Source organism: Phytophthora infestans, genomic scaffold (assembly GCF_000142945.1).
Source record: "Phytophthora infestans T30-4 supercont1.5 genomic scaffold, whole genome shotgun sequence".
NCBI lineage: Eukaryota > Oomycota > Peronosporomycetes > Peronosporales > Peronosporaceae > Phytophthora > Phytophthora infestans.
This window is the reverse complement of record NW_003303754.1, coordinates 3,210,238-3,236,986: the sequence shown is the minus strand read 5'-3', so window position 1 is coordinate 3,236,986 and position 26,749 is coordinate 3,210,238. Positions and strand designations below refer to the sequence as shown.

Sequence of the window (26,749 nt, the reverse complement as noted above, 5' to 3'; positions counted from 1 at the left end):
TTTTGCAGCGTCTACAGCTCCTAACTATGATGGAGCTGCTCGATGGTGACGACAGCGAAGCGGACGAGAGAGTGGTGATCACTTCACCTTCACAGCAGATCCTTGCACCGATACTTAGCTGTTATTTCATGTACTGACCGTTGGCTTGCGTAATTCAATTATTATTATTATTACCAACCAAATTAAACCTCCTGGCACGGTTTTCCACCAATCACAGAGAACCTTTACTGGTGGTTCCGTTTCAAGGAAGGTTTAAGCGAAGTTTTGATTGGCCGGTCAAACATACTTTCCAACCGTGATAACCAGCCGCAAAATCTCGCCCACCATCGCAGCGACGAAGTATGGCCCGAATTTGGGCGAGGGCCACCGCAGTAGTGGGGTCCCTGAGAAATTGCAGCTGTGCAGACTCCGCGAAGATGTTCTTGGATTGATTGAAGCTGACCATTTGTCTTGAATCATAATTCCCTTTCAATTTAGATTATTAGAATAAAGATGCACTAACTTATCAATCATAAAATATGTATTATATTTACTTGTTAGATTACTACATTTACAATAAAGGTCTAGTACATACAAAAAAGTGGATTTATTTAATTATAGTAGGGTACTCATCTAATCGCTTACCCACCTGCGCATCTACAGTGTTGTAGCGGCTGCTACAAGTACCGTAAGTTGCTGGGATGGTGCCCAGCAACTCTGGTCGGTGTTTATACCTCGAACGAAGAGGTTGAGTAACCACCGACCAATCCCGCAATTTGCATATTTTTAGTTCTTTTCTAACAACAGAGAAATGAACGCACTTCTACTTTTAGTTTGACGGCGACATCGATCGTACAGTTAGTATCTACACGCATTAAATGCACTAACAAACCGATGGCGCATGTCCGATACAGGAGTTCGTGTTATCTGAGACGATCACGCAGCCATCGCCGCAGATGCCGTACGTGTAGTGGGAAGACCCCTCCTGCAAGCAGCCAACGCCGCAGCTGGCATACGTGTAGGGTCTACAATGTCGAGGCTGTCCTTCTTGAGCTCGAAGGTCGAAGGCAGCGCCACGAGAGCAACAAACTCAAGAGGATGACATGTTCAACGCGCTCAAGAAGCAGGAGAAGAGGTGTGTAGTAACTAAGTGGTTACATCTACGTTTATCGCACTGTGGTTAGCGTTGTGCTGCCTGTTATTGGCCCAGAACTGCCGTGGGGGGGGGGGTGGACTAGAGCGATTCGCACGCAGAACGCGCAGAACAAAGGTAGCCGGGCATCAAACCTACGACAAAAGCTCCAACACATGTCGCTTTCGTACACTGCAATGCAGCGCTGCGAAGCGATCCGTCACGGTCGCGCGAATAGCCATCACGGCGACGCACCTCCGCTCTTCTTGGCCATGCAATGTCTGATGTCATCCCTTCCTGTGCTACTTACTGTACTGCAGTGCGTAAGCGCTCTCCTTTAACAGTACGAATCGGTCACGATTGCTCCACTTGCGGTTCTTAGGGTTAAACTTTGTGTTCTTACCGAACATCACGTGGGACATGAGCGCGCAGCTCCGTCGTGTGTTGTCCGTAGTGGAGATGTAGATGGTCAGGACACGTTATTGGTTTTTGGCATATTTACAAATTTAGATAATAGGAAAATAATGCCATTTGGATTGTCGACCGTAGTTTCCGTAATTTTGGTCGAATCCTTGCGCACAACGTAGGAAAGAGGAGACAACAGTGCCCATGATAACCCAATTCACAATCGTGAGCGACCAATTTTGACAGAACATCACTTATCCTGTGAAGGGGTCACACAGCACCTTGCGCTAGAGGAAGTAAGCTTCCGAGAGATACAAACTCAGTGAACGGCAGCTCACTGGTCCCCATTTACCGAAAGGGAGCGAAGTGACCTATTTAAGGTAGAATGTAAACTGAGTATATTTATAGGTAGATAAAGCTTGGGTTTAATACAAACTATAAACCACCTATAGAAAAGCAATGTCATCAGCCAATGGTTGGCTTTGGACGACCTTAGTACCTTGTACCAAATATCTCGAAGTATGACGTGTCACATTTCATGTAACTAGGGGTATTGTACACTTAGGGCTACGTACCCCGCTACCTCCTCCCCCACTTAGGTTCGGTTTACCGACTAATCAGAATGAAGAAGTGTTCGTCACAAACTTTCATTCTCAAAGTCGAAAAACATCGACTTGGCCGCGCGAGCGCGGCGGAGTCTCACTTCACAGTTAGAGCCTCGAGCAGCAGTCTGTGCGCTCTTCTTCTTGGTCTCCACTTCGACCGTTTATCGTGGCCCGCGGCACTGCAAAGAGTGGTGCGAAGACACGCTTCAAGGCTGCTGCCGGAAAGGCGCCGGCCAAGAGCACTAAGCCTCACGGCAAATGCTCGGCACTTCATGAGGCTACTCGGGTGGCCTCCGAGGCGATCGGTTCATCGGGTGACGCGGCTGTGGGCAAGCAAACAAGCAAGCGCCGCAGCCCGTCGCCCTCGGCCTCTCCAGACAATCGTCCGAACCCTCGGTTTGCTGAGCGTGAGTTCGCCTCTGGCAGTGAGGACGAAGCCGAGTCCGAGAGCACGCACGATGCTCCTGCGGGATCTGCGGGAGGGCACAGCCCAGTGCCCAGCGAGCACAAAAATGCCAGCGTACAGTCGCTCGCTAGTGATCAAGGTGATTACAGCCCCATGACGTCTGCGCGCTCTGAGCGTCCGACCGTCAAGGCTAAGGGCACTCCCAAAGCTGGTAGCGATGAAGAAGAGAAACCTCGCAAACGTCTATCGCTTGGTAAGGGTCTTGCGCGTGCTAAGGCCTCTAAAGTCGAAGGCGCCAAGCCCTCTAAGAAGCGTACGGCTTCTAAGTCTTCACTCCGCGAGGAGAAGAAGACTCGGTACTCCCATGGAGGCCTCTTCGATTCCTCGAATGAAGAGGAAGAGAAGGAGGAGAAAGAGGAAGCGGGTGCTATCTCTGAGCCCCTGGAGATCACGTATGACCTCGACCAGCAGCAGGAGGACCTTCAAGCTGCCCAGCGTGCGCGTGGGGGCTCGGGGGTGGCACCCGTCAGCCAGGGAGATGCCATCAACTCAAGAGGGTGTTGGCCTCCCGAGGAGAGCTCTGGGGCTGACCTCTTCCTGGAGCTTCTCGTTGCTCCTCGTGGCCTTGTTGGCGGCCACACCTCTAGGGGTGTTTACGAGCGTACTCTTATTCAGAAAAAAAGTTGTTTGTTGACAACTTGGAGGCGGCTCGGTGTGTGCTTCTCGCGCCACACCGTGTCCCTCTTAAGGACTTTGCGATTTGTCGCAAGAAGACCGGTCTCTATCCTCTTTGGGGGCACCCCTGGGCTCTGCCCGAGAACTGCCCAGCCTGGAGTGCTTGCGAGGACATGTTCTGGGCTTGAATGAAGTCTCTCAAGTACTCCCCCACGGAGTTACGGGAAGTCCATGAAGATCAGCTGCTGTCCCGCATTCTGGACTAGCGTGATCTTCGTGTTCGGTTTGCCCACTTGGTCAATAAGGGCATGCTGCCAAGGGAAATCTTTAAGCACGCGTCTCTAGCGCTCACGATGAGCGCAGGTACGGCAACGTCCGTACTCCGTTCGGGCAAGAACCCCGGACTACTTATGAAGCTGCCGCCACTTCTGTTCCCAGATAGCGACAGCTTTCGGGCCGTCGATCAGAAGCCGTTCAATTGGCTCCCACGAGTTCTCGGAGTAGGCATAACCCCTCCACTTTACGAGGAGCTGTCGCTTACCGCGACGCCGTTGCTCCTGGAGGATTCGCTCCACGTGGAAGTGGGCTTCTCCATTCCGGTCAAGCAGGGGCGGAGGTGCCCTCGTACGAGTATGAATACTCGGCGCCTCCCGAACGCCACTCTCGTCCGAGTCCTTCTCCTGCGGGTCCGACGCAGGGCCCTGAGGTCGACCGCCTCCGTCAACGTGTCCTCGTGCTTGAGATTGCACTTGGCCTTGGGCCTGGCGGTGATGATGCCACCCGGGTCAGATATCAGGGCGAGCTCGCTCGTCTTGCGGGCCGCCTGGACCTGCTGGAGCGTGAGGTCGCGAATCTGCATCTGCGGATGAACCGACGGGCCACTTCGACCGATCTGTACGAGGCCTATCGCATGACCCGACGGATCGAGGCTCTGTTGCCACGTCCGGAGCCGCCTTCGACGCACTCCCAGACGTACGCGTATGGTGCGTACCCGGCGTACTCAGCGTACTCGGCGTATGCCTCCGGGGTTCGTTCGTACGAAGTCCCTCCTGCGTACGGTCTTGACCGCAGCTTTGCCGTCCAGATCGAGGCTTGGGCGCCTGTTCCGACGCCTTCGTCGACGTCTGTGGCCGGCCCTCGCTTCAAAGAGCTGGGCCAAGGGGGGCTACGAGTCAGCAACCCCTTGTGGATCAAAGTACCGCTTAAGACGTCCAACATAGAACGTCGGGTGCGTCGTCATTGACTTAGGCAGGTCGATGGTGTACAGCGCATGTCTGACCAGGACTGCAAATGGTTCGATGAAGCGGCGCTTCAGCTTGTTGCTGCCGACAGAGCTGACAGTGTCAAGCGGTAGGTTCCTCGTGTCTAGTAACACGAAGTCCCCCACTTTAAATGCACTTAAGTTTCCTCTTTCATGTTTGTCTGAGTACTCCTTTTGTTTATCTTGGGCCGCTGCCATGGCATCGCGGACCCTGCTGACAACGCTCAGCTTGGTATTTATAAAGGATTCCACCTGTTTCCGCAGTGAAACCGGTCTCACATCCGAGACCTGGGAGGAAAGGGCTTTCCGAGCCTCTCTCCCACTTAGAATAGAGGGGTCAGTGTCTCCTCGAAGAGTGAGCGGCACCCTGGGGTGACGGAAGCCGTTCAAGGAGAACGGCGTGAGCCCGGTGGACGCGTGCACCGCTCTGTTGAGCGCAAACGCAGCAACTGGAAGCTGCGTTGACCACGTACGTGGTGCTTCCGCGCACACACTGTGCAGAGTGTCCTCGAGAAATCGATTGACGCGCTCTGTCTGGCCGTCTGTCTGCGGATGGTCCGCAGTGGACATCTGCAGTCGAGTTTTCAGTAAAGGAAACAGCGTTTTCCAAAACGCAGCCGTGAACCGCGGGTCTCGGTCCGAGACAATCGTCTCCGGTGGACCGTGATAGCGGAACACGCCATCGACGAACAACCTTGCGGTTTGTTCGCCCGTAAGAGAGACGGGAACCGGAGCAAGATGTACCATCTTGCTCAGCCGACATACGAACACCAAAATTCCGGTGTTGCCGTGTCCGTCGGCGGAAAGCCCAAAGATGAAGTCAAGACTCGTCGACTTCCAACAGTCCGCCGGTAAGTGCAGGCTCTGTAGTGGAGCCGAAGAGTGCCCTGCGGGTTTGACCCGCTGACATGTTTCGCATGTCTTCACATATCGGGCGACCCACTTGTACATGTGGGTCCACCAGAAGGCCTGAGAGACCGACAGAAAGGTCTTCTCGCGGCCCAAGTGGCCGCCGGAGGGCGCATCGTGTGCCTCCGCGAGGATATCGCACTTCAGACCCTCGTCGTTGGGTACGACCACCCGTGGAGGTTCATTAACCTCCACCCGGTAATAGAGGAGGCCATCCTGCAACCCATATCGGTGAAGCCGTGGGTGCTGTCGCGACGAGAGCCTGTCGGACTTCGCACTCGCTCCTGCCGTGAGGAGCTTGACGATAGGCGCGACAGCCCCATCGTCCCGATACGCCATGCGTATCCAACCATTTAGGTCTGTTGTCACCCGTGTGATGTGAGCCAACCCGTAGTCAGGACGCCGAGAGAGGGCGCCCGCAAGCATGTTGAGCTTGCCCGGCTTGTACTCGATGCGGAAGTTGTACTCCGCGAAGAAGGACAGCCACCTCGCCTTCCTTTGGGAGAGGTGAGGTGAATTGGCCGCCGTTTTCAAGGATGCGTGATCTGTGTAACTCACGAAGGGCCGCGAGCCCAGAAGGTGAGCACGAAACTTCACAAGGGCATATTTCATTGCCAGGAGCCCCTTGTCGTGGACAGGGTAGCTCCGTTCGGCGGCTTTGAGCTGCCGGGACTGGAACGAGATAACTCGTTCATGTCCAGCCGTGTCGGTCTGCAGCAATGCACACCCGATGGCGTAATCGGAGGCATCGCAGACGACGCTAAACGGCTTCGTCTCGTCCGGCAGGGTCAGGACAGGGGCCTCTTGGAGACTGGTCTTGATGCTGTCAAAGGCATTCAGGTGCTCTTGCTCCCAGTACCAGTCGACGTCCTTCTGAAGGAGGCCCGAGAAGGGCTTAGCAAAGCCCGCGTACCCTGCGCTGTACTTGTGAAGGTAGTTGGCCAAGCCTAACCACTTTCGAATATCCTTCTAGGATCGTGACGTTGACCATGCTGCTATGGCCTTGACCTTGCCTGGATCAATTCGAACGCCCGTTGCTGACGAAGCAGCCGATAACCTTTGTATCTGGTGACGCGAAGACGCACTTGTCGATGTTGGCGTAGAGCTTGTTTGCTCGCATCACGTCCAACACTCGACGAAGGTGTCCTAGATGCACCTCCATGGCCGTCTTGCCTCCGTCGGCACGGCTATGGACGAATATGTCGTCGAGGTACGTCTGTACGAAGGTACGCAATGGGCGGAACAGTTGCGTCACCAGGCGATTGAACGTCGCCGGCGCGTTAGACAAGCCCTGCGGCATGATGAGTCACTCCTAAAGCATGCCGCTTGGAGTGCTCACCGCGGTTAGCGGGATGTCGCTCTCTCGCATCAGGATCTGGTAGTATCCGTCTACCAAATCCAGCGCACTGTACAGTACGCTTCCGGCCATGTTGTTTAACAACACATCCTTTCGTGGAACTAATGTTTGGTCCGGCACCGCTGCGTTATTCAGCTTGTTATAAGCATGAACTAGACGCCACTTTCTGTTCGTCTTCCGAACGCAGAAAGCTGGCGTCGAGTGCGGGGATTTAGACTCCCGCACCATGCCTGCCTTCGATTTCGAGGCGAAGAAGGCATCAATAACCTCGCACTATTCGCGCGGGAGAGGCCATTGCCTCGTGACACAATACTTTGTGCCAGGCACGAGATCCATCTCATGCCGTACACCTCGATCTGGCGGGAGTTGGGTCGGTGGGTGTTTGTTCACCACGTCCGCATACTCCGTCACCAAAGGATACACCGGATCCTTGGGGCTCTTAAGGATCTCAGAACCCAAGCGCGCCTGACGCTGCTTGTTTAGGTCTTCCAGAACGTCCTCGTCCAAGACAGAGGAGGCGTTCAGCTCCTCCCGAGTGGTCTCAGGTCTCATGAGCACCATCTCATCAGCCTTCCCGGCCTTGAGGTTGGCCAGGAAAGTCTCGACCGTCATTTCCTCGAGGTTCAGTATCTCTGCAACCTCTGGCAACGGCTCCAAGTGGACACCAGACGCCTTGATGGATAAACCGGTCTCGCCATCGAAGAAGTGATAACACACTTCCGCCGGCCTTGTCGGAGGAGCCCGGGCCCTGGACTCCGAGTCGCTTGACGCGACATCGGCGTCGTCGTCGACGGCGACCGTGACGTGGAACTTTGTTACCCACGTCTGGGGATGTCGGAGCACCGACATCCGAGGCACTCGTGGCCTCGTGTGGTACTGTGGTACCCACACAGAAGCGGTGCGCGGGTGGCGCGTACCACGGGGACTTAGCCCCTGAGAGTCTTCGCACTCTCGAATCGGCGAAGGGCAGCGGCGGGTTGCTCACAGTACACGGATGTATACGGGGAATCGATCATCCCTTTAGAATCTTGATCGATTCTGGGGCGTCGAGGAATTTCGCACGCCGCCAGACAGCTGCTCGTAATAGCAACAAGTTGTCCGATGCTTTGAGTGATGTGTGAGCACTGAGTAGCTCTGTGAGTTAGGCGGTAACCCCCACCGTCACCTTCTAGTAAATAATCGTACAGAGGTCGCACACGCTAGAGCGTTGAGCTCGGATGGGAATTGGGCAGCTGCACTAAAGAGGCTCCCTGAATGCAGGAAGCTTAGGCTCACGAACGTCGATGCTATTCTTTCAAACTTACTTGTGCTTTCTCCGGGGCGTATGTCCCACGTAAAGTGACTAGGCAACATAGTGTAGTTATTTGAAGAAATGTACTGACAACCCTTGGCTCGCAGCGGGGTTCTCGGCAAGAATTAAGCTGAGCGTCTTGGCGTGCAGAGGACCTTAGCTTTGACAAAAGAAGAAGCACAATGTATTTTCCTACTACTCTGCTGCGTGGCTGTCTACTACAGAACTTCAACATGGAAAAGAAAAAAATTAAGAAATATTAATCCTTCTCCAGTAGGACGGTTCCCGGCGTTCCCCTGTCCCCGGGATCCTGACTTCTGCCAGGGACCCTTGAGGACAGGCTTGGGGAAAGACCGTCTGCGGAGCCTTTCCGCGGGACAGTCGCGCTTGAAGTGGCCCATCTTCCCGCAGCCGAAGCAGCGGATGTCGCGCTGCTCGGCGGATCCAATTTCCATGTGAACTGGTCCGTTGGGGCTCGCTCGACCGGGAGTCGACAAAGAACTCCCAGGCCATGCTGAGGCCGGCGTACGCTGGCGATGGCTGTACACTTCCTGGAGAACCACCTGAATCGCCACCCGGAACAGCTGAGTGCGCGCTGGGCCCACTCGAAGGCTGTCCATGAACACAGTCATCTTGATGTGTTCGTTGAGTGGGTTTCACACTAGGGACGCGTGAGCTCCCGTATCTCTTGAACGTACTCGTGCGGCTCACGCCTCCCTTGCTTGCACGAGAGGAAGCGCGAGCGCTGGCGGTACTCATAGTTCGCCGGGTGGAACGCGGCTCGGAGCTGTTCACACAGATGAGCCCAGAATGTGAAACATCCAGGGGATGTTGCTTCCCGTGTGTACACCCAAATCTTAGCAAGGCCGCTAAGGCTGGAGAATTCAAAAGCAACACGAAGTTGCTCGGTCGAGATCAGAGCCGCGTCCATCGCGAGCTTTACTTCTCGGACCCAGAAGTGAAGGTTCCCGCCTTTCTTCCCTTCATACGGCTTAACCTTCAGCCGTATTGGCTTCTGGTGAGGCGGGTTCGCTTCCGCCGCCGGAGGCTGCAGGTTCTCCCGCACATGCGCGATGATCCCCTGATCGTACGCGTCAAACGCATTGACGCGCTCGAGCCGCTCGGCCGGTGTTGACACCACCAGGCTCTGCAGGGCCTCCATCCCGAAGATGCCTACCATCTTCCGAACCGACTCAAAGTGTGAGTCGTTCATATGGGGGAAGTCGTTCTTAATCATGGTAACAAGCTTCGGAGAGGTTCAGGTAGCTTACATGCGGTGGCGTGGATTGACTACGAGTGCTACCAAGTGTGACGGGGTCACACAGCACCTTGCGCTAGAGGAATTTAGCTTCCGAGAGTAAACAAACTCTCAGTGACGGCAGCTCACTGGTCCCCATTTACCGAAAGAAAGCTAGGTAACCTATTTAAGGTAGAATGTAAACTGAGTATATTTATAGGTAGATAAAGCTTGGGTTTAATACAAACTATAAACCACCTATAGAAAAGCAATGTCATCAGCCAATGGTTGGCTTTGGACGACCTTGGTACCTTGTACCAAATATCTCGAAGTATGACGTGTCACATTTCATGTAACTAGGGGTACACTTAGAGCTACGTACCCCGTTGCACATCCAAAGTCCGCCAAACAAATGCGGCTGTGGAGAGATGGGTGCTTTCGCACAGAAAACGCACATACATAACAACAACAAAAAAAGTCTAATGCCCAAATGAATGCCCACTTTTTTGTCTGCAAGGTGTGAATACTTGGAAATATGCAGAGGCCTTACGTGACCACCTACACGTCTGGCGCGAATGGGGTGTTCGAGCCAAGCGCGATACACTGTGTCGCTTTTACTAAAGAACAAAAAGAAGACGTATTTTAATACACCTGCTTAGGGCTATTTAAAAAAACACATCATTTTCTTTTCATTTTACTTGATCAATGTTATAATTTACGGTGCAAGGCCGGGAAAGCACTGTTGCACACAAAGAACCTGTGATATTTATATGAGGATAAAAAAACTTTATTCGGAATTTGTATTGACGCAGTACCTCCTTTTTCTGTGAGCCACATATTTCGCTGTTGAATTAATTCTCGCTGGGCTGTACGTACTAGAATATGCTCGTTTTCAAGGTATACACTTTCGGTTAATGAATTATATACATGTAGAATCTTGTTTTCTGGTTAGAGAGACCAGATCCGCAACATACAATTTTTTATCTCGAGCACACTACCGTATAGACCCTAAACGTATTGCGAGCATTAGCGGGGTTGTTGCCGAGTGTTATTCGACTTTAACCGCAAAAAAAAATTAACGCAGAGAAGCGAGCACAACGAGTTTGTTTTAAAGCAGAAAGCGCCACACAAGTCTCTCTACGGTATTTGAAGTAAGAATAAACACGCACATCTGACAATGTTTTCACATCCTCGAGATCTTGTGTGTCCAGCGGCAGCGTCGCCGTTGTAAAGTAGCTTGAAGCTTGTATTCTGCTGTTGTCGTACGAATGTGTATGGTTCTGAAACAGCAAAAAAATTATCGATGCCAGCCGGATTCTGTATCACACACACAAAATAATAAGTCTCGAACTTGGTTCCGTAGCACGATTTCGTGATTGCCCGAAACACGACACACATTGGCCGTTAAGCTTGCCGTGCATTTGCAGTACCGCCGTTCTCGATTGCGATGCCCCTTGGCCTTGATTTTGGGAGTGCAGCGGTACATTATTTCCGAGTACTCAAACGGGATTTGTGCTTGATTCACGCTTAATTAAAACAGATTAAGAGCATTCAATTTAGTAAATAAATTTAGACAGATAACACCAGCCAAAACAAGCGTACGTGTTGTAAGCCGCCGCTCGCTCGGACTTCCGCACACGAGACTTTAGATTATTCCTCTCCATGTATTAGTTGAATTTCTTCTCAAAAAATACACAACAAAAGTGGTGCCTTCGGCCTGAGTGGTTCCACCACGCTCACTATTTCGTCATCATCACCACTCATGGAGTCCATCTCTTCAAGGTGCTTACTTTTTCGGATTCGCGTGTAATCTGCTGCCGATTTGGGCAGGTGAGTGAGTCTGGATCGCTCACGCTGAGTACCTTCCGACGGACCAGACTGTCCCGTAATTTGCTGCTTCTTGAAGGGACGCGGCAGCGACTGTAGGTGCGGTAATTCGTGGCTTAACTTCTCTTTCTTCGAAGAGGCTTAAAAAAAACATTAGCATAAAAATTGTTCTCGCTAAAGCAACCAACCACAGCTTCTTTAAAGCAACTTTACATGACTGTGTCTTTTCGTTTCTTGTCCTTTTTATCTTGGGGAGCGTCTTGGGTTGTACACGAGCTGCAAACACACACATCAATGGTTTATAAGTAAATGCACATCGCTAAAAACTAACATGACAGCAAATGTGCGTACCAGTCTTTAATGATTGACCACTTTCTGACTCTGAAAAGGAATCTTCCCTTCCGCGTTGCTATCCTGCTCGCCCACAGACGCACCCTCGTCTCTGCTATCATCGCTTCTGCTGTCGTTGACGTCTTCGACGCCAATTGCCGCGCACAGGTTTCGCAGCCTCGTACGTCCTCGCCAGTCTACGGAATCGCACATAAGATCAAACCAATTGCTGTTTCTAAAGGCTCAAGTACTGCATTGCGTACCAGGCTTAGCCGCGCCCTGCGCCCGCCTCATTGGTCTTCAGCTGCCTCAGCGTTGGGTGACAAGCTCGGGTTCCTATGGTAGCCACGTTCTTCCCGCTCCTGCGCAATTTTTGAAATGGGAGGCTCAGAATGATCGTATTTAAAACAAAAAGTAAAAGAACAACATTTGTTCTAATACGTACACTAAGACGGAAATTTCTTTTAGTTTTGCAGGTAATTTATGAATTTGGATTTTTTGGTAACGCAACCAAAAAGCCCTTAAAAAGCCCATAAATGTCTTAATTAACGGTTGCGGTAATCATTCCGCCTTTCGTGCGATGACAATTCAGCCATTGCACCAGCTAGATGTCCATATCTGCCTGCATCATCCATTTCTCTGGTGCTACCGATTTCAACAGTATTTGCATGCAGCCATTTAACCACATCTAGTTCACCTCTATGCGCTGCCCAGTCGATTACCTTTAGGGGCCGGGTCGGAAAACAAACATTCCCCTACCCCCGAGTATTGTCGTAGGTCGTTTTTCGGGCATCTCTGTTGACTAGCAAACCCTCGTCAATTTGCTGCCGGTAGTGGCTCTGTTGCTTCACAGCACTAGTTGGCAAGATAACGGACGCGCCCTATTAGAGTCCCGACTATATTTAATAGTGACGGGTGAGGACTTTATTCCTTGCTGAAATGATTCGTGTACCAGGTTAACATCGTCTAACGCGTCATCTAACTCTGAAATATTTAACAGATCGACGTCTTCGTCCATATCGCAACCGTTCCGACACCCTACCCCTTTCCGACACAATTCCGACAGCTCGGAACAACAGGCAGATTCAGGTACCAGACACCACATATACTATAAAACAAATATCTCTTATCATATCTAACGTTATAAATTATTTAAACTTTTAATTTAAAAAGAGTGGCATACGAAGGATCGGTCGACGGCGCCAGTGCGTCATCCGGTTGATGGGTGAGCTAGTGCGGAGGGTGGTGGATACGGCGGCGACGGTGGCACTGGTGGCGGGCGAGCGGGTGTGAAGGACAGCAGCGGCAGGGCGGCGTGCTGGTGGCAGGTGAGAGCGCGGAGCGGCGACATATACGGCGGCGGGCGAGCGAGCGTGAAGGGTAGCGGCAACAGGGAGGCGTGCTGGTGGCGTGTAATCGAGTGTAGAGCGGGTGATCCTGGAGGATATACCGGAGGACGAGACGGAGCAGGTGTTGATGCCCAACTTGTATGCACGCTCGGTGCGCGCCCTACAGAGTGATGGTGTGGTTGGAGTACTGGGCGTAGATGTTTACGGGCGCGACATGAGTCAATTAGTACGATAGTGTTTGACGGCGTGCAGGCCGACGTGGAGACGCGCGATGGTGCTAGCACGGAGAGCGTGACGAAGTTTGTTGTGTCGGCGCTGGCGTCGATTGGATCGGACGTGTCTGCAGCAGGTGTTCTCGGTGGCGTCGTTCTGTGGTGATGATTTCACGAACGCGGGATGCGGCGCAGCGCGTGGAGGTGGCGCATCTTTTGGCGAGCTCGTGGCGGCGTCGAAGCCTGGACCTACGCACGAACTTCGTGCCACGAAGGAGTTCGTGAACAAGACGGCTCCAGTGGAGACAAGGCAGGCGGTGTCGCTGGTCTTTGATTTCGCTTCTGCGTTGGGTGAGCAGAGCTCGGCTGAATGTGCAGAATGTAAGCATGGTTCTTCCTAAGCGTCTCGACTACTCCAGCGAGTGAAGCGGTGTCGCGAGTGGCAGCTTCCCGGTGAGATTCAGCGAAGCGAGATAAGCTGGCGGAAGAGGTGGAATAGGAAACGCGCAGTGCCATTTCTGAGGCCGTGGCGGTGTAGACGAACATGACGCTGGTGGGCGTGGCTATCGTAGCGGCGACCGAGGCCATGAAGGCGGTGTTCGAGACTGTGGAAGATGCCGAGGTGAAGGCAGTGGAGGTGGACTGTCAAGTAAATGTACTACACCATTGCCCGGCCAAGCTGAGAATAGTTTCAACCAAAACGATACTGTAAATTTTTCGGTTTCCCAAAAATGTAGTTAGCAGCCAAAAATCAAGGTCCAAAGCGATATTGATTTCATGCAAAGCGAACAGACAGAGCCGAGGGTCCCAAGCTCGACTAGCACTATCAGCCTACTTTCCGTAGACCATGTCGACCATGTTCTCGGCAGCGTTCACGGAGTCGCGGGCGTGTAGCTCCATGTTCGAGACGATGGCGGGAGTGATGTACTTGATGCTGCCGCGGACAGCCCTTTCCAGAAAGCGCATCGTGCGCTCCTTCACGGTCAGGATGCTGCCGTCGGCGTCGGTCATGTCGCTGCGATCGCAAATTTCCGAGCGATCCAAGGCGAGGTGGTCCTTGAGGTGCGACTTCAGGACGGATAAGCAACCCTCAATGGGGTTGCACATCGGCGAGTAGGGGGCTAGACGCAGCGGCTCCAGGTCGGCGTGGGACGTCACGCGCTTCTCCGTCTGGCGATGGGCGGGGGCGTTGTCCAAGACGACAACGATCGTCTTCCCAGCGTAGTTCTCGCGGAAGTACTGGGACGCTTCGACCGTCGCGTATATCTCGTCGATGAAGTCCGCGTTCTGCTCCATCCGAATGCTACCTCTTTTGAGGCGATGCAAAACGACACCAACGGCCGAGTTCACAGTGCACTGGACTTGCAAGCTCGCACCCTTGGACGGCGGCAGAACAACAGTAGCTCGGTCACCCTTCTTCGCGCGCCCTCGGCCGCGCTTACAGTACACATTAAAGTTAGTTTCATCGAAGTACACAATAAAGTTACCTTAGCGTTGGTGCTGCTTCAACTTGATCGCAAACTCCTTACGCTTCGTCTTGTTCGTGATGATGTTGCAGGTTGTCGGCTCCACGCGGGTCTGCTTCACCGTGTACAGCATCCCCAGCAAGTGACGGCTGATCGTCGACGTGGAGATGGCCACGGCCAAGTCCAGCGCAAGCATGCGGCGCATGGTCTCCATGGTGAACGTGCAGTTCTCGTTCAAGTACTCCTCCAACTGCTCTTTCACCAGCGGCGTAACCTTGGTTGCGCCAAGACAAGCGCCACCACGGGGAGATTGTTGACACGGCCGGTGTCAACGATGCGGTACGCAACGGCCCGGGAGATGCCGTTGTTCTTGGCTACCGTTAGCCAGTCGGTCCTTCCAGCGCGGCAGGCGTCGAGGACACGAAGTTTCTCGGCCGCGGAGTGCTTGGGGAGGGAGGCTTGGGAGGGCATCTTTGCTGGACAAGGCAGGATTAGAAGTGAGCTCCTGGAGCGCGCCCTCGAGCCGAGGCTTTGCGCCACGATTTCGCGCGCGCGCGAACACGTCGAATTTTGGCTGCACGTCGGCTGGATCGCTTTGCATGAAATCAATCTCGCTTTGGACCTTGATTTTTGGCTGCTAACTATATTTTTGGGAAACCGGAAAAAATACAGTATCGTTTTGGTTGAAACTATTCTCAACTTGGCCGGGCAATGGTGTAGAAATACCCGGCGCAGGCTTGTTGCCCGTACTGGTGCGTTGGTCGTACACATCACGTTGGTTACCGTGACCTTCTTCTGCTGCTTGGTGACTGGTGGTCCTGACTACGCAACAAGACTGCGTCACACCCAGGCCTCTAGAATCACAATGAGAGGTTAGCAAAGACGCTATTTTTAAAAATAATGCAGTACATGTACATGTGTATCTAAGCTTACTTCTCTTTCAATTGTTTTTGTTGAGGCATGTTATTTTATCATTTTCCTAAACACGCTCTTTAATACTTGCTCCTTCGAAGTAGGAATCCTACTGGAGGACCTTGTTGTCGGAATGACAAGAATATTTCAAAAAATACTTTTTATACTGAGTATTCGTATCCAGCCATAAATATTTTGGCTGGGCTTCCGACAAATATTTGTCGGAAGCTGTCGGAATAAGAGACCTACCCACATGGGATGCCATTGGCCAAAAGATGAAAATGAAGATATTCAATTGGCTTAAATTTGACAAACCCTAGCCTGATCACAATCCTACCTAACTATCTGTCGGAAAGACGTGTATATTCATCCATATCGCAACCGTTCCGACACCCTACCCCTTTCCGACACAATTCCGACAGCTCGGAACAACAGGCAGATTCAGGTACCAGACACCACATATACTATAAAACAAATATCTCTTATCATATCTAACGTTATAAATTATTTAAACTTTTAATTTAAAAAGAGTGGCATACGAAGGATCGGTCGACGGCGCCAGTGCGTCATCCGGTTGATGGGTGAGCTAGTGCGGAGGGTGGTGGATACGGCGGCGACGGTGGCACTGGTGGCGGGCGAGCGGGTGTGAAGGACAGCAGCGGCAGGGCGGCGTGCTGGTGGCAGGTGAGAGCGCGGAGCGGCGACATATACGGCGGCGGGCGAGCGAGCGTGAAGGGTAGCGGCAACAGGGAGGCGTGCTGGTGGCGTGTAATCGAGTGTAGAGCGGGTGATCCTGGAGGATATACCGGAGGACGAGACGGAGCAGGTGTTGATGCCCAACTTGTATGCACGCTCGGTGCGCGCCCTACAGAGTGATGGTGTGGTTGGAGTACTGGGCGTAGATGTTTACGGGCGCGACATGAGTCAATTAGTACGATAGTGTTTGACGGCGTGCAGGCCGACGTGGAGACGCGCGATGGTGCTAGCACGGAGAGCGTGACGAAGTTTGTTGTGTCGGCGCTGGCGTCGATTGGATCGGACGTGTCTGCAGCAGGTGTTCTCGGTGGCGTCGTTCTGTGGTGATGATTTCACGAACGCGGGATGCGGCGCAGCGCGTGGAGGTGGCGCATCTTTTGGCGAACTCGTGGCGGCGTCGAAGCCTGGACCTACGCACGAACTTCGTGCCACGAAGGAGTTCGTGAACAAGACGGCTCCAGTGGAGACAAGGCAGGCGGTGTCGCTGGTCTTTGATTTCGCTTCTGCGTTGGGTGAGCAGAGCTCGGCTGAATGTGCAGAATGTAAGCATGGTTCTTCCTAAGCGTCTCGACTACTCCAGCGAGTGAAGCGGTGTCGCGAGTGGCAGCTTCCCGGTGAGATTCAGCGAAGCGAGATAAGCTGGCGGAAGAGGTGGAATAGGAAACGCGCAGTGCCATTTCTGAGGCCGTGGCGGTGTAGACGAACATGACGCTGGTGGGCGTGGCTATCGTAGCGGCGACCGAGGCCATGAAGGCGGTGTTCGAGACTGTGGAAGATGCCGAGGTGAAGGCAGTGGAGGTGGACTGTCAAGTAAATGTACTACACCATTGCCCGGCCAAGCTGAGAATAGTTTCAACCAAAACGATACTGTAAATTTTTCGGTTTCCCAAAAATGTAGTTAGCAGCCAAAAATCAAGGTCCAAAGCGATATTGATTTCATGCAAAGCGAACAGACAGAGCCGAGGGTCCCAAGCTCGACTAGCACTATCAGCCTACTTTCCGTAGACCATGTCGACCATGTTCTCGGCAGCGTTCACGGAGTCGCGGGCGTGTAGCTCCATGTTCGAGACGATGGCGGGAGTGATGTACTTGATGCTGCCGCGGACAGCCCTTTCCAGAAAGCGCATCGTGCGCTCCTTCACGGTCAGGATGCTGCCGTCGGCGTCGGTCATGTCGCTGCGATCGCAAATTTCCGAGCGATCCAAGGCGAGGTGGTCCTTGAGGTGCGACTTCAGGACGGATAAGCAACCCTCAATGGGGTTGCACATCGGCGAGTAGGGGGCTAGACGCAGCGGCTCCAGGTCGGCGTGGGACGTCACGCGCTTCTCCGTCTGGCGATGGGCGGGGGCGTTGTCCAAGACGACAACGATCGTCTTCCCAGCGTAGTTCTCGCGGAAGTACTGGGACGCTTCGACCGTCGCGTATATCTCGTCGATGAAGTCCGCGTTCTGCTCCATCCGAATGCTACCTCTTTTGAGGCGATGCAAAACGACACCAACGGCCGAGTTCACAGTGCACTGGACTTGCAAGCTCGCACCCTTGGACGGCGGCAGAACAACAGTAGCTCGGTCACCCTTCTTCGCGCGCCCTCGGCCGCGCTTACAGTACACATTAAAGTTAGTTTCATCGAAGTACACAATAAAGTTACCTTAGCGTTGGTGCTGCTTCAACTTGATCGCAAACTCCTTACGCTTCGTCTTGTTCGTGATGATGTTGCAGGTTGTCGGCTCCACGCGGGTCTGCTTCACCGTGTACAGCATCCCCAGCAAGTGACGGCTGATCGTCGACGTGGAGATGGCCACGGCCAAGTCCAGCGCAAGCATGCGGCGCATGGTCTCCATGGTGAACGTGCAGTTCTCGTTCAAGTACTCCTCCAACTGCTCTTTCACCAGCGGCGTAACCTTGGTTGCGCCAAGACAAGCGCCACCACGGGGAGATTGTTGACACGGCCGGTGTCAACGATGCGGTACGCAACGGCCCGGGAGATGCCGTTGTTCTTGGCTACCGTTAGCCAGTCGGTCCTTCCAGCGCGGCAGGCGTCGAGGACACGAAGTTTCTCGGCCGCGGAGTGCTTGGGGAGGGAGGCTTGGGAGGGCATCTTTGCTGGACAAGGCAGGATTAGAAGTGAGCTCCTGGAGCGCGCCCTCGAGCCGAGGCTTTGCGCCACGATTTCGCGCGCGCGCGAACACGTCGAATTTTGGCTGCACGTCGGCTGGATCGCTTTGCATGAAATCAATCTCGCTTTGGACCTTGATTTTTGGCTGCTAACTATATTTTTGGGAAACCGGAAAAAATACAGTATCGTTTTGGTTGAAACTATTCTCAACTTGGCCGGGCAATGGTGTAGAAATACCCGGCGCAGGCTTGTTGCCCGTACTGGTGCGTTGGTCGTACACATCACGTTGGTTACCGTGACCTTCTTCTGCTGCTTGGTGACTGGTGGTCCTGACTACGCAACAAGACTGCGTCACACCCAGGCCTCTAGAATCACAATGAGAGGTTAGCAAAGACGCTATTTTTAAAAATAATGCAGTACATGTACATGTGTATCTAAGCTTACTTCTCTTTCAATTGTTTTTGTTGAGGCATGTTATTTTATCATTTTCCTAAACACGTTCTTTAATACTTGCTCCTTCGAAGTAGGAATCCTACTGGAGGACCTTGTTGTCGGAATGACAAGAATATTTCAAAAAATACTTTTTATACTGAGTATTCGTATCCAGCCATAAATATTTTGGCTGGGCTTCCGACAAATATTTGTCGGAAGCTGTCGGAATAAGAGACCTACCCACATGGGATGCCATTGGCCAAAAGATGAAAATGAAGATATTCAATTGGCTTAAATTTGACAAACCCTAGCCTGATCACAATCCTACCTAACTATCTGTCGGAAAGACGTGTATATTCATCCATATGCGGTTCCTTCGACCCCTTTTCACGAGAATTTGCGCCTTACACATCGTGCTTGGATATAAACCACGACGAGGGGTCTCTCGAGAAGCCTGCTATTTCAACGCTCCGCATGATTGTTGCCTCATCCGTGTCTCGCCACGCGGAGCCCCCAATCGCAAACGGTGACAACACTTGGCATACGTGTTACCAAAGCGAGTGTATTCGACTCGGTCTGACTCTTTCCAAGCGTTAATTTCCATGTTCAGTAGGTCCTTGAAACGACATCTTTAATCCACTTGATCACCTCTTGCTTACTTACGCCCACTGCTAACCGACTGCCTTTGATGATGTATTATTGGAAATGACGGAAAAGTGTTTCTTTCTGTAGAATGGATGGTCAGCAAGTTTGTAATAGCAAATTTGGTAGTTTTTATAAGGACTCTATTCAGGAGGGGCTCGTATTTAATTGTGCAGGCATGTAGCACCCCACAGGACACTATTCGGTAGGGGGCTTTTATTCGGGCGCATCCGATATAAAAGTGAGTGTGCAGCCATTTAAGAATTTCGACACGTAGTATTCCGGAACAGTTCCAGGGAGTCGTTGCGTACCGCGTGCACAGAGCCATTTTCCAATATCCAAACGCTCGCCACGAACTGTTTCGTTGATTGCGTTGTTAGCGTACCATTTTTGACAAACCATTCAAGAATATGGAAATGCCCTCCAAAAGCTGCGGTGCACATGATGCTCTCTTGATGGTTCCTGAGGACTCGATCGCACATCTTTTCGACTATTTTCAAATGACCAAAGCGTGCAGCTGTGTCTGCCGTAACAGCATAGCTATAATACCATCAACCCCATTCTCTTCTAGCCACTCGACGACGTTGAGATGTCCGTTGGCAGCTGCACTTGTCATGGCCTGTGTCTTCTCCAATGAGGAGAATGTTTGAAATCGTATCCACTTCATGACGTCAAGATGTCCGTATCTTGCAGCTTGCTCGAAAGCGTATTAATAGCAGAAATCTGATTCCCAGGGACCTCGTCCGTCTTTACGTTCTGTCATCCATTGGAAAACGTGCGTGTGGCCCCCATTGGATGCGGACTTAACGACATCAAACCACGAGGGAGCTGTTCGTGCGAAAAATAAAGTCGAGATCTCCCACTGAAGCACCTGCGCATTCAGCGTTCAGTACGCCGTACTCGAGTCTGATACCCGACCAGATAATCGTCGACGAGACGTACCACTTAAGGAAGGTTGTGAGGTCGTTGTCAGAAACTATGGCTGTATTATAGTACCGGAAGTAATATCAGAGAATGGCATGAAAAGAGAAGAAGGATCCCAGCGTCAATCAATCTAGTTTTTTATCCGCAATAGAAGTCATCACGACGTGTCATTCATAGTCTCTACAGATAGTCCGGGTCCACCCACCACTGCGACTCGTAATCCTCGCCCAGGAGCTCCGTGATGTCCACCGCCTTCTTAAGTTCCAGGCTGAATTCCACTCTCTTATCCATCGCAGCACCAGCTCCCGTGTTGTTAAACTCCCTAAAGTGAACATCGTTCGTGCCAGATGTGGCGTCCCACGCAGACCAGCCCAGAGGATTGATGACGTCGCTCAGCTCGCTGTTCTGCCACACTACGCGAGCGAATGGACGCCAGGGACGACCGAGGAAGGACGTGCCCTTGGGGTTGGAGCCGTACACTCGAGCGTCATTGAACACATAGTAGGACGGGCCATCTTCAGTGCTACGGCCGTTAGCAGTGATACAGCCCTTGCCAACCGTCTCAATGTCGCAGCTCTCGAACCAGGCCACAGCCTTGGACCCAAAGACGAAGTCCACGGCTCCACTGATGTACGACTGTGCGTACAGTTGCCGTCCTTTGTTAGCGTACAACGTGTCCTGATATCCCGTGAAGTTGCACCCGTAGAAACCATAGTCCGTTCCGTCAACCGTAGCTGCCACAGCTTGACCAACGTTGCCAGCAGTGTTGGCAATGTTGAGATTGTACACTGTCACATTACTGGCCTTGAAGCGCATTGTACTGGTGAGATCATTACGTCCTTTAGTCAACTCCCGCGGGAGATCCTTCTGCGCTGTGGCCTGAGTAATCGTGACCTCGTTGTCTTCGTATGATCTCGCATCACACGTCGAGCCCTGCAGCACCAAAGCGCCTGCTAGTCTAGGAACGAGCACCTGCTCTTCGTAGATACCCGGCATGACGAAGATGGTCTGCACGTCCGTTGAAGTGACGTCCAAGCTCTCTACACCCTTCGATAGGGTCTCGTAGCTGCCGTCAAAGTCACCAGTGGCGTCAACGACGATGGCACCTTTGGGAGGGGCGACACGTGCGTTGCGTCCGCTGCACGTGCCTCCAGCTCCGATTTCGTCTATGACCTCAGCTGCTGAGAGGGTCGAGACAGCTACAAGAGCCACGAAGGGAAGGAAGAGCTTCATATTTGGCTTACGAGACTTGAGGGACGAAGAGAGAAACACAAAGTGAAGTCGCGCCGCATGATACAGTACCGGTAGCTCATTTGGTGTTCTTGTAGGATAGAGTTCACAGATGAACGCAGCATTACTGTGAAGTGTGGACAGGACTAAACTGTACTTTTACTCTTGGGATCTCTCCAAACGTCCCGCAGGCACACATACCACAGTTTCGATACTCACCCCAAACGAAAAATCATAGCGAGAAAAGACAATATACAACTTATAAATTTAGTACTCGATAAAAATTCACAAAAGATAATAAGTCACGAATTCAGCTCCATACCAAATCTGAGGGTGGACACATTTGTTCATACAAAATGAGAATAGAGCACAAATTTTAGTTTTGTCGAGGAGACGTGCCATCGAGCTTCGATGGCACGTCCTCGATTCGAAGTTCTCTACAAACAGATAGAACTTTGTTGAAGATATGCAGAAGATGTAGCCACTTCAGGTTGAGTAATGCGATCGTTATTTATTATTGCCGGACTTCTGTGGCCGAGCGATCAGCTCAAAGCTTTGCTTCTCTTAATGCAGCTCGTTTGGGTTAAATAGCTGTGTATTTTCATGGCGCAGGTCATTTGACTTCGGTTTTTAAAAGAGGGTTGGGCTGAATCAGAGCTTGTAATGAAAAAAAAAACAGATTCATTTATCCCACCCACGTACCAAGATACGCGACCTTTCATGTGCGATCCAAGATCTTCTACAGCGGCCTCCTCACCGCTAATCGGCGTCCCTTGCTTCGCTTGTCATATATGCTGGTCACTCTGCGATCTTCCTGATACACGTCAAGCACTTGCCGTCGAAAATGGCGCGAATCAAGCGCAAATCGTTCTTCTTTTCTTCGTTGGTGACCGTCTTCAACTGTCTCCTTTTCTCCACCACCCATGGCCAACAAGTGGGCACCAACTGCGCCAATCCTCGCGTCCGTCGCTCTTGGGAAATGTACAATGCAACCGAGAAAAGTCTGTACTTGGAAGCCATCGGCGTCGCCATGGACAAGGGATTCCACCAAAAGTTCATCCAGATCCACACAGAATATTTGTCCGAGAAGGAGGCCCACGGCAACTGTATGTTCATTTACTGGCACCGTATCATGCTGCTAGGATACGAGAACATGCTTCGCAGCTTGGATCCAAAGTTCCAATGCCTTACGCTCCCGTACTGGGACCATGTGTCGGCTAGAGCCCGGCGTTCGACTGGAACCTGCACGAATCTCCTGAGCTGTTCCCCGTTTCTCGCCGATTCCAGCGGTGATATGGCGGGCACCAGTAAGAATTTGATCATCTACAACGTCAGCATACCGGTCACTTCTTCGCCGTCATCTTCTGCCACAACCTGTATGAATCGGTTCCCTCTTTCCCAGTTTTGCGGGAATAATACGGGCTGCGCAAAGTGTATCACTCGTAAAACAAGGACCGCAATGTCCAGCACCGCGTACCCAGACTCGGCCTCCTTCACTTCAGTGTATCAGCAGATCTTCTCGTCGAACAACTCCTACACATTTACCACCCAAGTCGAACGTGGAGTCCACAGTAAGTTATTTTGCCCAGAATTTTTTTTTTTAATATTTCTTACATTTTTATTTTACAAGACACGATTCACAGCGCTCTTGGCGGGGTAATGGCGTATTTCCAGTCTCCAGCTGATCCAATCTTCTATCTGCATCACGCGTTGGTAGATTTATTGCAAGTAATTTATCTCAAGTGTCAACTAGGAGGAGAAAATAGTTTACTTACCGCAGGAGCCAAGGGCAATGACTCGCGTTGGTTCAATAGTTGTGCGAGGAGAACTTCCGGGTCCTACTCCACCGCAGACAATATCACCATTCGAGGGTTCGCTAACGACGGAAAAACGGTCGTCAATGTGTGGCAGGACCCCAAGAACATGTTGTACCCATTTTTCAAAGATTTACCTTACAAGTACGCAGACTACGTTGACGCTAAAGATCTCGGGAACTACAGTTACACATACGCGCTAAGTGGTGGGCTCGCTACTTTTTACGAAAAGTGCTGGGCCTCTACTCAAGTCTCCGCTACTTCTACTACTTTACTCGCTGATGAGCGTCAACACTGGCCTCGCGGTAGAGATAGAGGGAATCTTTACCCAATTATTGAGCCAGGAACGTCGTATGATGAGAAGGTCAAGCGCTGGAATATTGCGTTGTACGAAGCTGCTCGCATCGTCGGCTTCGAAGAAGCAGCAGCCAAGGAACAGATGGAGATGGTCATGTGTCAGTACCAAGAAGACTGTCTTGGCGGCGTTGTCGACTATACGGATCTCTTCCGAGCCAATTTTGGCGTTCAGGGCCATCCTCGTTGCTACACGTTGTTGCAATACTTGGACTCGGGTGATCAAGTGATCGGAATCCCGCAGTGGAAATCGATCACGAACAGATTCTTGCCGTGCGCGGCGTACAGAAAGAAAGAAGCCCCCGTGTCGGATTTCGTCAAGGCTGTCAGCGAATTGAAGAAAAGTTTGGAACGGAGCAAAAGTCCGGATGACTACGTCGCGGCTACCTTCTTTTAAGAAGGGCTTCGTAGCAATATATGGATATCAAGGTAAGCTAATAAAAATTGAGGAGCTGGTGCTAATACTTTTTTGCATTAGAGCCAAAAAGTCACTTGTTTTTTTATTTCATAAATGAGTATTTTTATCGACCGTTGGTTGAATGCTGTCAAGTTAGTGGCAATCGCATTCGTAAAACATTCTCCGTGGACAAGAATACCGCATTGGCAGCTTGGAGGAGCACTTCTTTTTGCATATGGTCCTGGAATTGGTCATTTCCGTCGAGGATACAGTCTTCTTCTCGTTGGAATTTCGGGCGAGTGGTGAGTGGCGTTACAGTCACACACTGTTTTTTTAAATAACCCGCTTTTTGTCCTTTCGAATACGCCAGGATTCTCTTCGGAATCTGTACCTGTTATGGAGACCACAGCACTCATCCTGGTAAAACCGTTTTCCGATGTTATAAAGGATTTTTTACCCGATGAATCTGTCGAAGGCTATTACGCTTTCTGAGAGCCCTTCTCACACTAATTTTGATGGTACATACCACTTCTCTGACAAAGCACCCGTAATTTCGATGTACACGAGTAGGCACTTCTCACCCAAGCATTCTTTCGGATGGAATTCGGATAGAAAATGTGGCTTTTGGGCATGAAGTGCCTTATCTTAGCGAACAGGATACAGTGTATATTAATAGTAATCATGTCGGGAAAGCTAGAGTTACATATATTACTGTTAGACCTGAGGTGCTGGTTAAGAGCAATCATCGAGTATCACCAGGTAATATATATTTTGCGGCAGGGAATGGAAAAACAATGTAAACTGTATTTTAGGTCATCGGAAACAGTAATAACCATCACAATATTTCAGGTCAAGTAATAAGCTATTCCGTGCATCAAATACGAACCTTATTGCTATTATGATATTTTATCCTGCTTTTTGTAAGACCTCACGCTTGAGTTCATTAACATTTCTGCCCTGCATTTATTTGTCGATTTGAGAGCGTTAGCCAAAGAAGTTTCTAGCGCTTCATCTCTCTCCCGTTGAGCGACAGTTACAATTCCTTCGCAGTCTCCCATTAAGCGAAAGTGCAAACTCGTGGGTGTGAATGACCGTGTGTACAAGCACATTCGTCAACTTACCAAGTCGTGGCCGCCTCTGTTCCTGTTCTCCTGCCACTTTGATAATGGAAAGTCCACCCGACTGTCAGGTGGAGGGTTGGACGACGTTCCCATCGTCGAACTTCCGATACGTCATTTCTCTTAAGGGTGAAAAGGTGAACATTTGGCTGGAGGACCGCTCGAGCAAGAAGCAATGGCAAGCTACTTGATAAAACAATCGGATGTAAAAATGTTTTCACGGCTGACTCACCAACTTATCGCGGTCGTGTGCAAAATAGGTAAACTGGATATTTGAGCAAGGAGAACTACATCACCGCTGCTAACGCTTTTGTTGACGCGTCTGCGCCAGATTATACATCGGTGGGGCTACAGACTAATCGAATAATGCAACAAATCTTGCTGACATTTTGTGGTATTGTTTTACTGCAGTGCTTCAGGGAGTGCCTCGATTGTCAGCTGGGAGAGGACGAAGATGCGGAACGAAAGCTTACCCCGCAGAACGGCGGGACACTTCAGCTCGAGTTGATGTTGAAGATCCGTCTGCTTCGTTCAGCTCGCAAGATCTGCTACACTTTCAAGCTCCAGCCCTTATCTGTTGAACGGATTGATATCCTGGAGTCGAAATTGAAGGACCAACAAGAAGAATTGCTAAAGATGCGTGCCAAGGTCGATGCGGAGAGCAACGTTTTCTTGTGCGCTGAAAGTGAAGCTTTGGTGGAAGAAAAGCTGCAGTGGAAGGATTTGAGCTCGGACTTCTTTTGTCTCGATGACATTAAAACTTCGATTACCGTTCTTGTTCCGGGGACTTACATCTTGGGGGTTCTTATGAGCCACACCCCGTTGGATAATGACTCAGCGTCTATCGTGGTGGAAATGAACAATGTCCAAATTCAATCTGCAAAAACGGGTGTTTTCGGAAGGTTTAATGGGTACGGGGGCTATGTTTCTTACCAGGCCAACACGTCGCTTATGTGCATCTCTCAAATAGACAAGAGCGCACAAATCAGTGTGGTTTGCTCGAACACAACGTTTACCCCTAAAACGTCGGCGTATTTGACGGCGGTTCGCATCGGAGCTTAACTCAGTTCAGCAGATAGTAACTGCTCTTTAATCTTGCCAAGTGGCATGACAGAGGGCAGGGATCAGAAAAAAATAACTTGAAACAATATTTGCGGTATTTTCCACTAAAACAATTGACTATTGAGCCTAGTCGTATTGCAATGATTATTACTAGAAGGTCTAGTTTTCCAAGGCATACATATATTTAGTCAAATACAGACAGTAAAACATTATTTTGATTTTTTTCAAAACAATAATTTATTAATGGAAATGCATACTGAAATGATTACTACGCCATAGAACGTTTTGCAATCTAATTTTTTATTTTATTTTCCGATCCCTGGGAGAGAGTACTAACTTTAATGAAGAAAATGTGACTTATTAGCGGTGGGGTGGAAGAAGATTCCACAGTACAGTTGGAAGGGTACGCGAAAATTGGTAAGCTGGTGCAGTCCTTTGATTTCCTTAAGGCAAGCTTTGATGCTTTACAGCGTGCCATTCGTGTGTGTAGATGTTATTCATTGGCTGCATGAGAGAACCTCAGATAAGCACCCTAGTTTCTCGCTTCACAT

At 51.1% G+C, this 26,749-nt stretch overlaps 2 protein-coding genes across 2 annotated transcripts; one reads left to right on the top strand and one right to left on the bottom strand.

The window, feature by feature from the left end:
• Positions 1 to 20,403: 20,403 nt before the first annotated feature.
• Positions 20,404 to 21,456, bottom strand: PITG_04325 (pectinesterase, putative; the record flags this gene model as incomplete). Its single annotated transcript, XM_002905922.1, has 1 exon — positions 20,404 to 21,456. The coding sequence occupies one exon, from the start codon at positions 21,454 to 21,456 to the stop codon at positions 20,404 to 20,406; it is 1,053 nt and encodes a 350-aa protein (XP_002905968.1).
• An 811-nt stretch (positions 21,457 to 22,267) lies between these two features.
• PITG_04324 (uncharacterized protein) lies at positions 22,268 to 24,018 on the top strand (the record flags this gene model as incomplete). The annotated part of the gene is made up of 2 exons (XM_002905921.1): positions 22,268 to 23,024; positions 23,234 to 24,018. The coding sequence occupies 2 exons, from the start codon at positions 22,298 to 22,300 to the stop codon at positions 24,016 to 24,018; spliced, it is 1,512 nt and encodes a 503-aa protein (XP_002905967.1).
• Between the last annotated feature and the right edge of the window lie 2,731 nt (positions 24,019 to 26,749).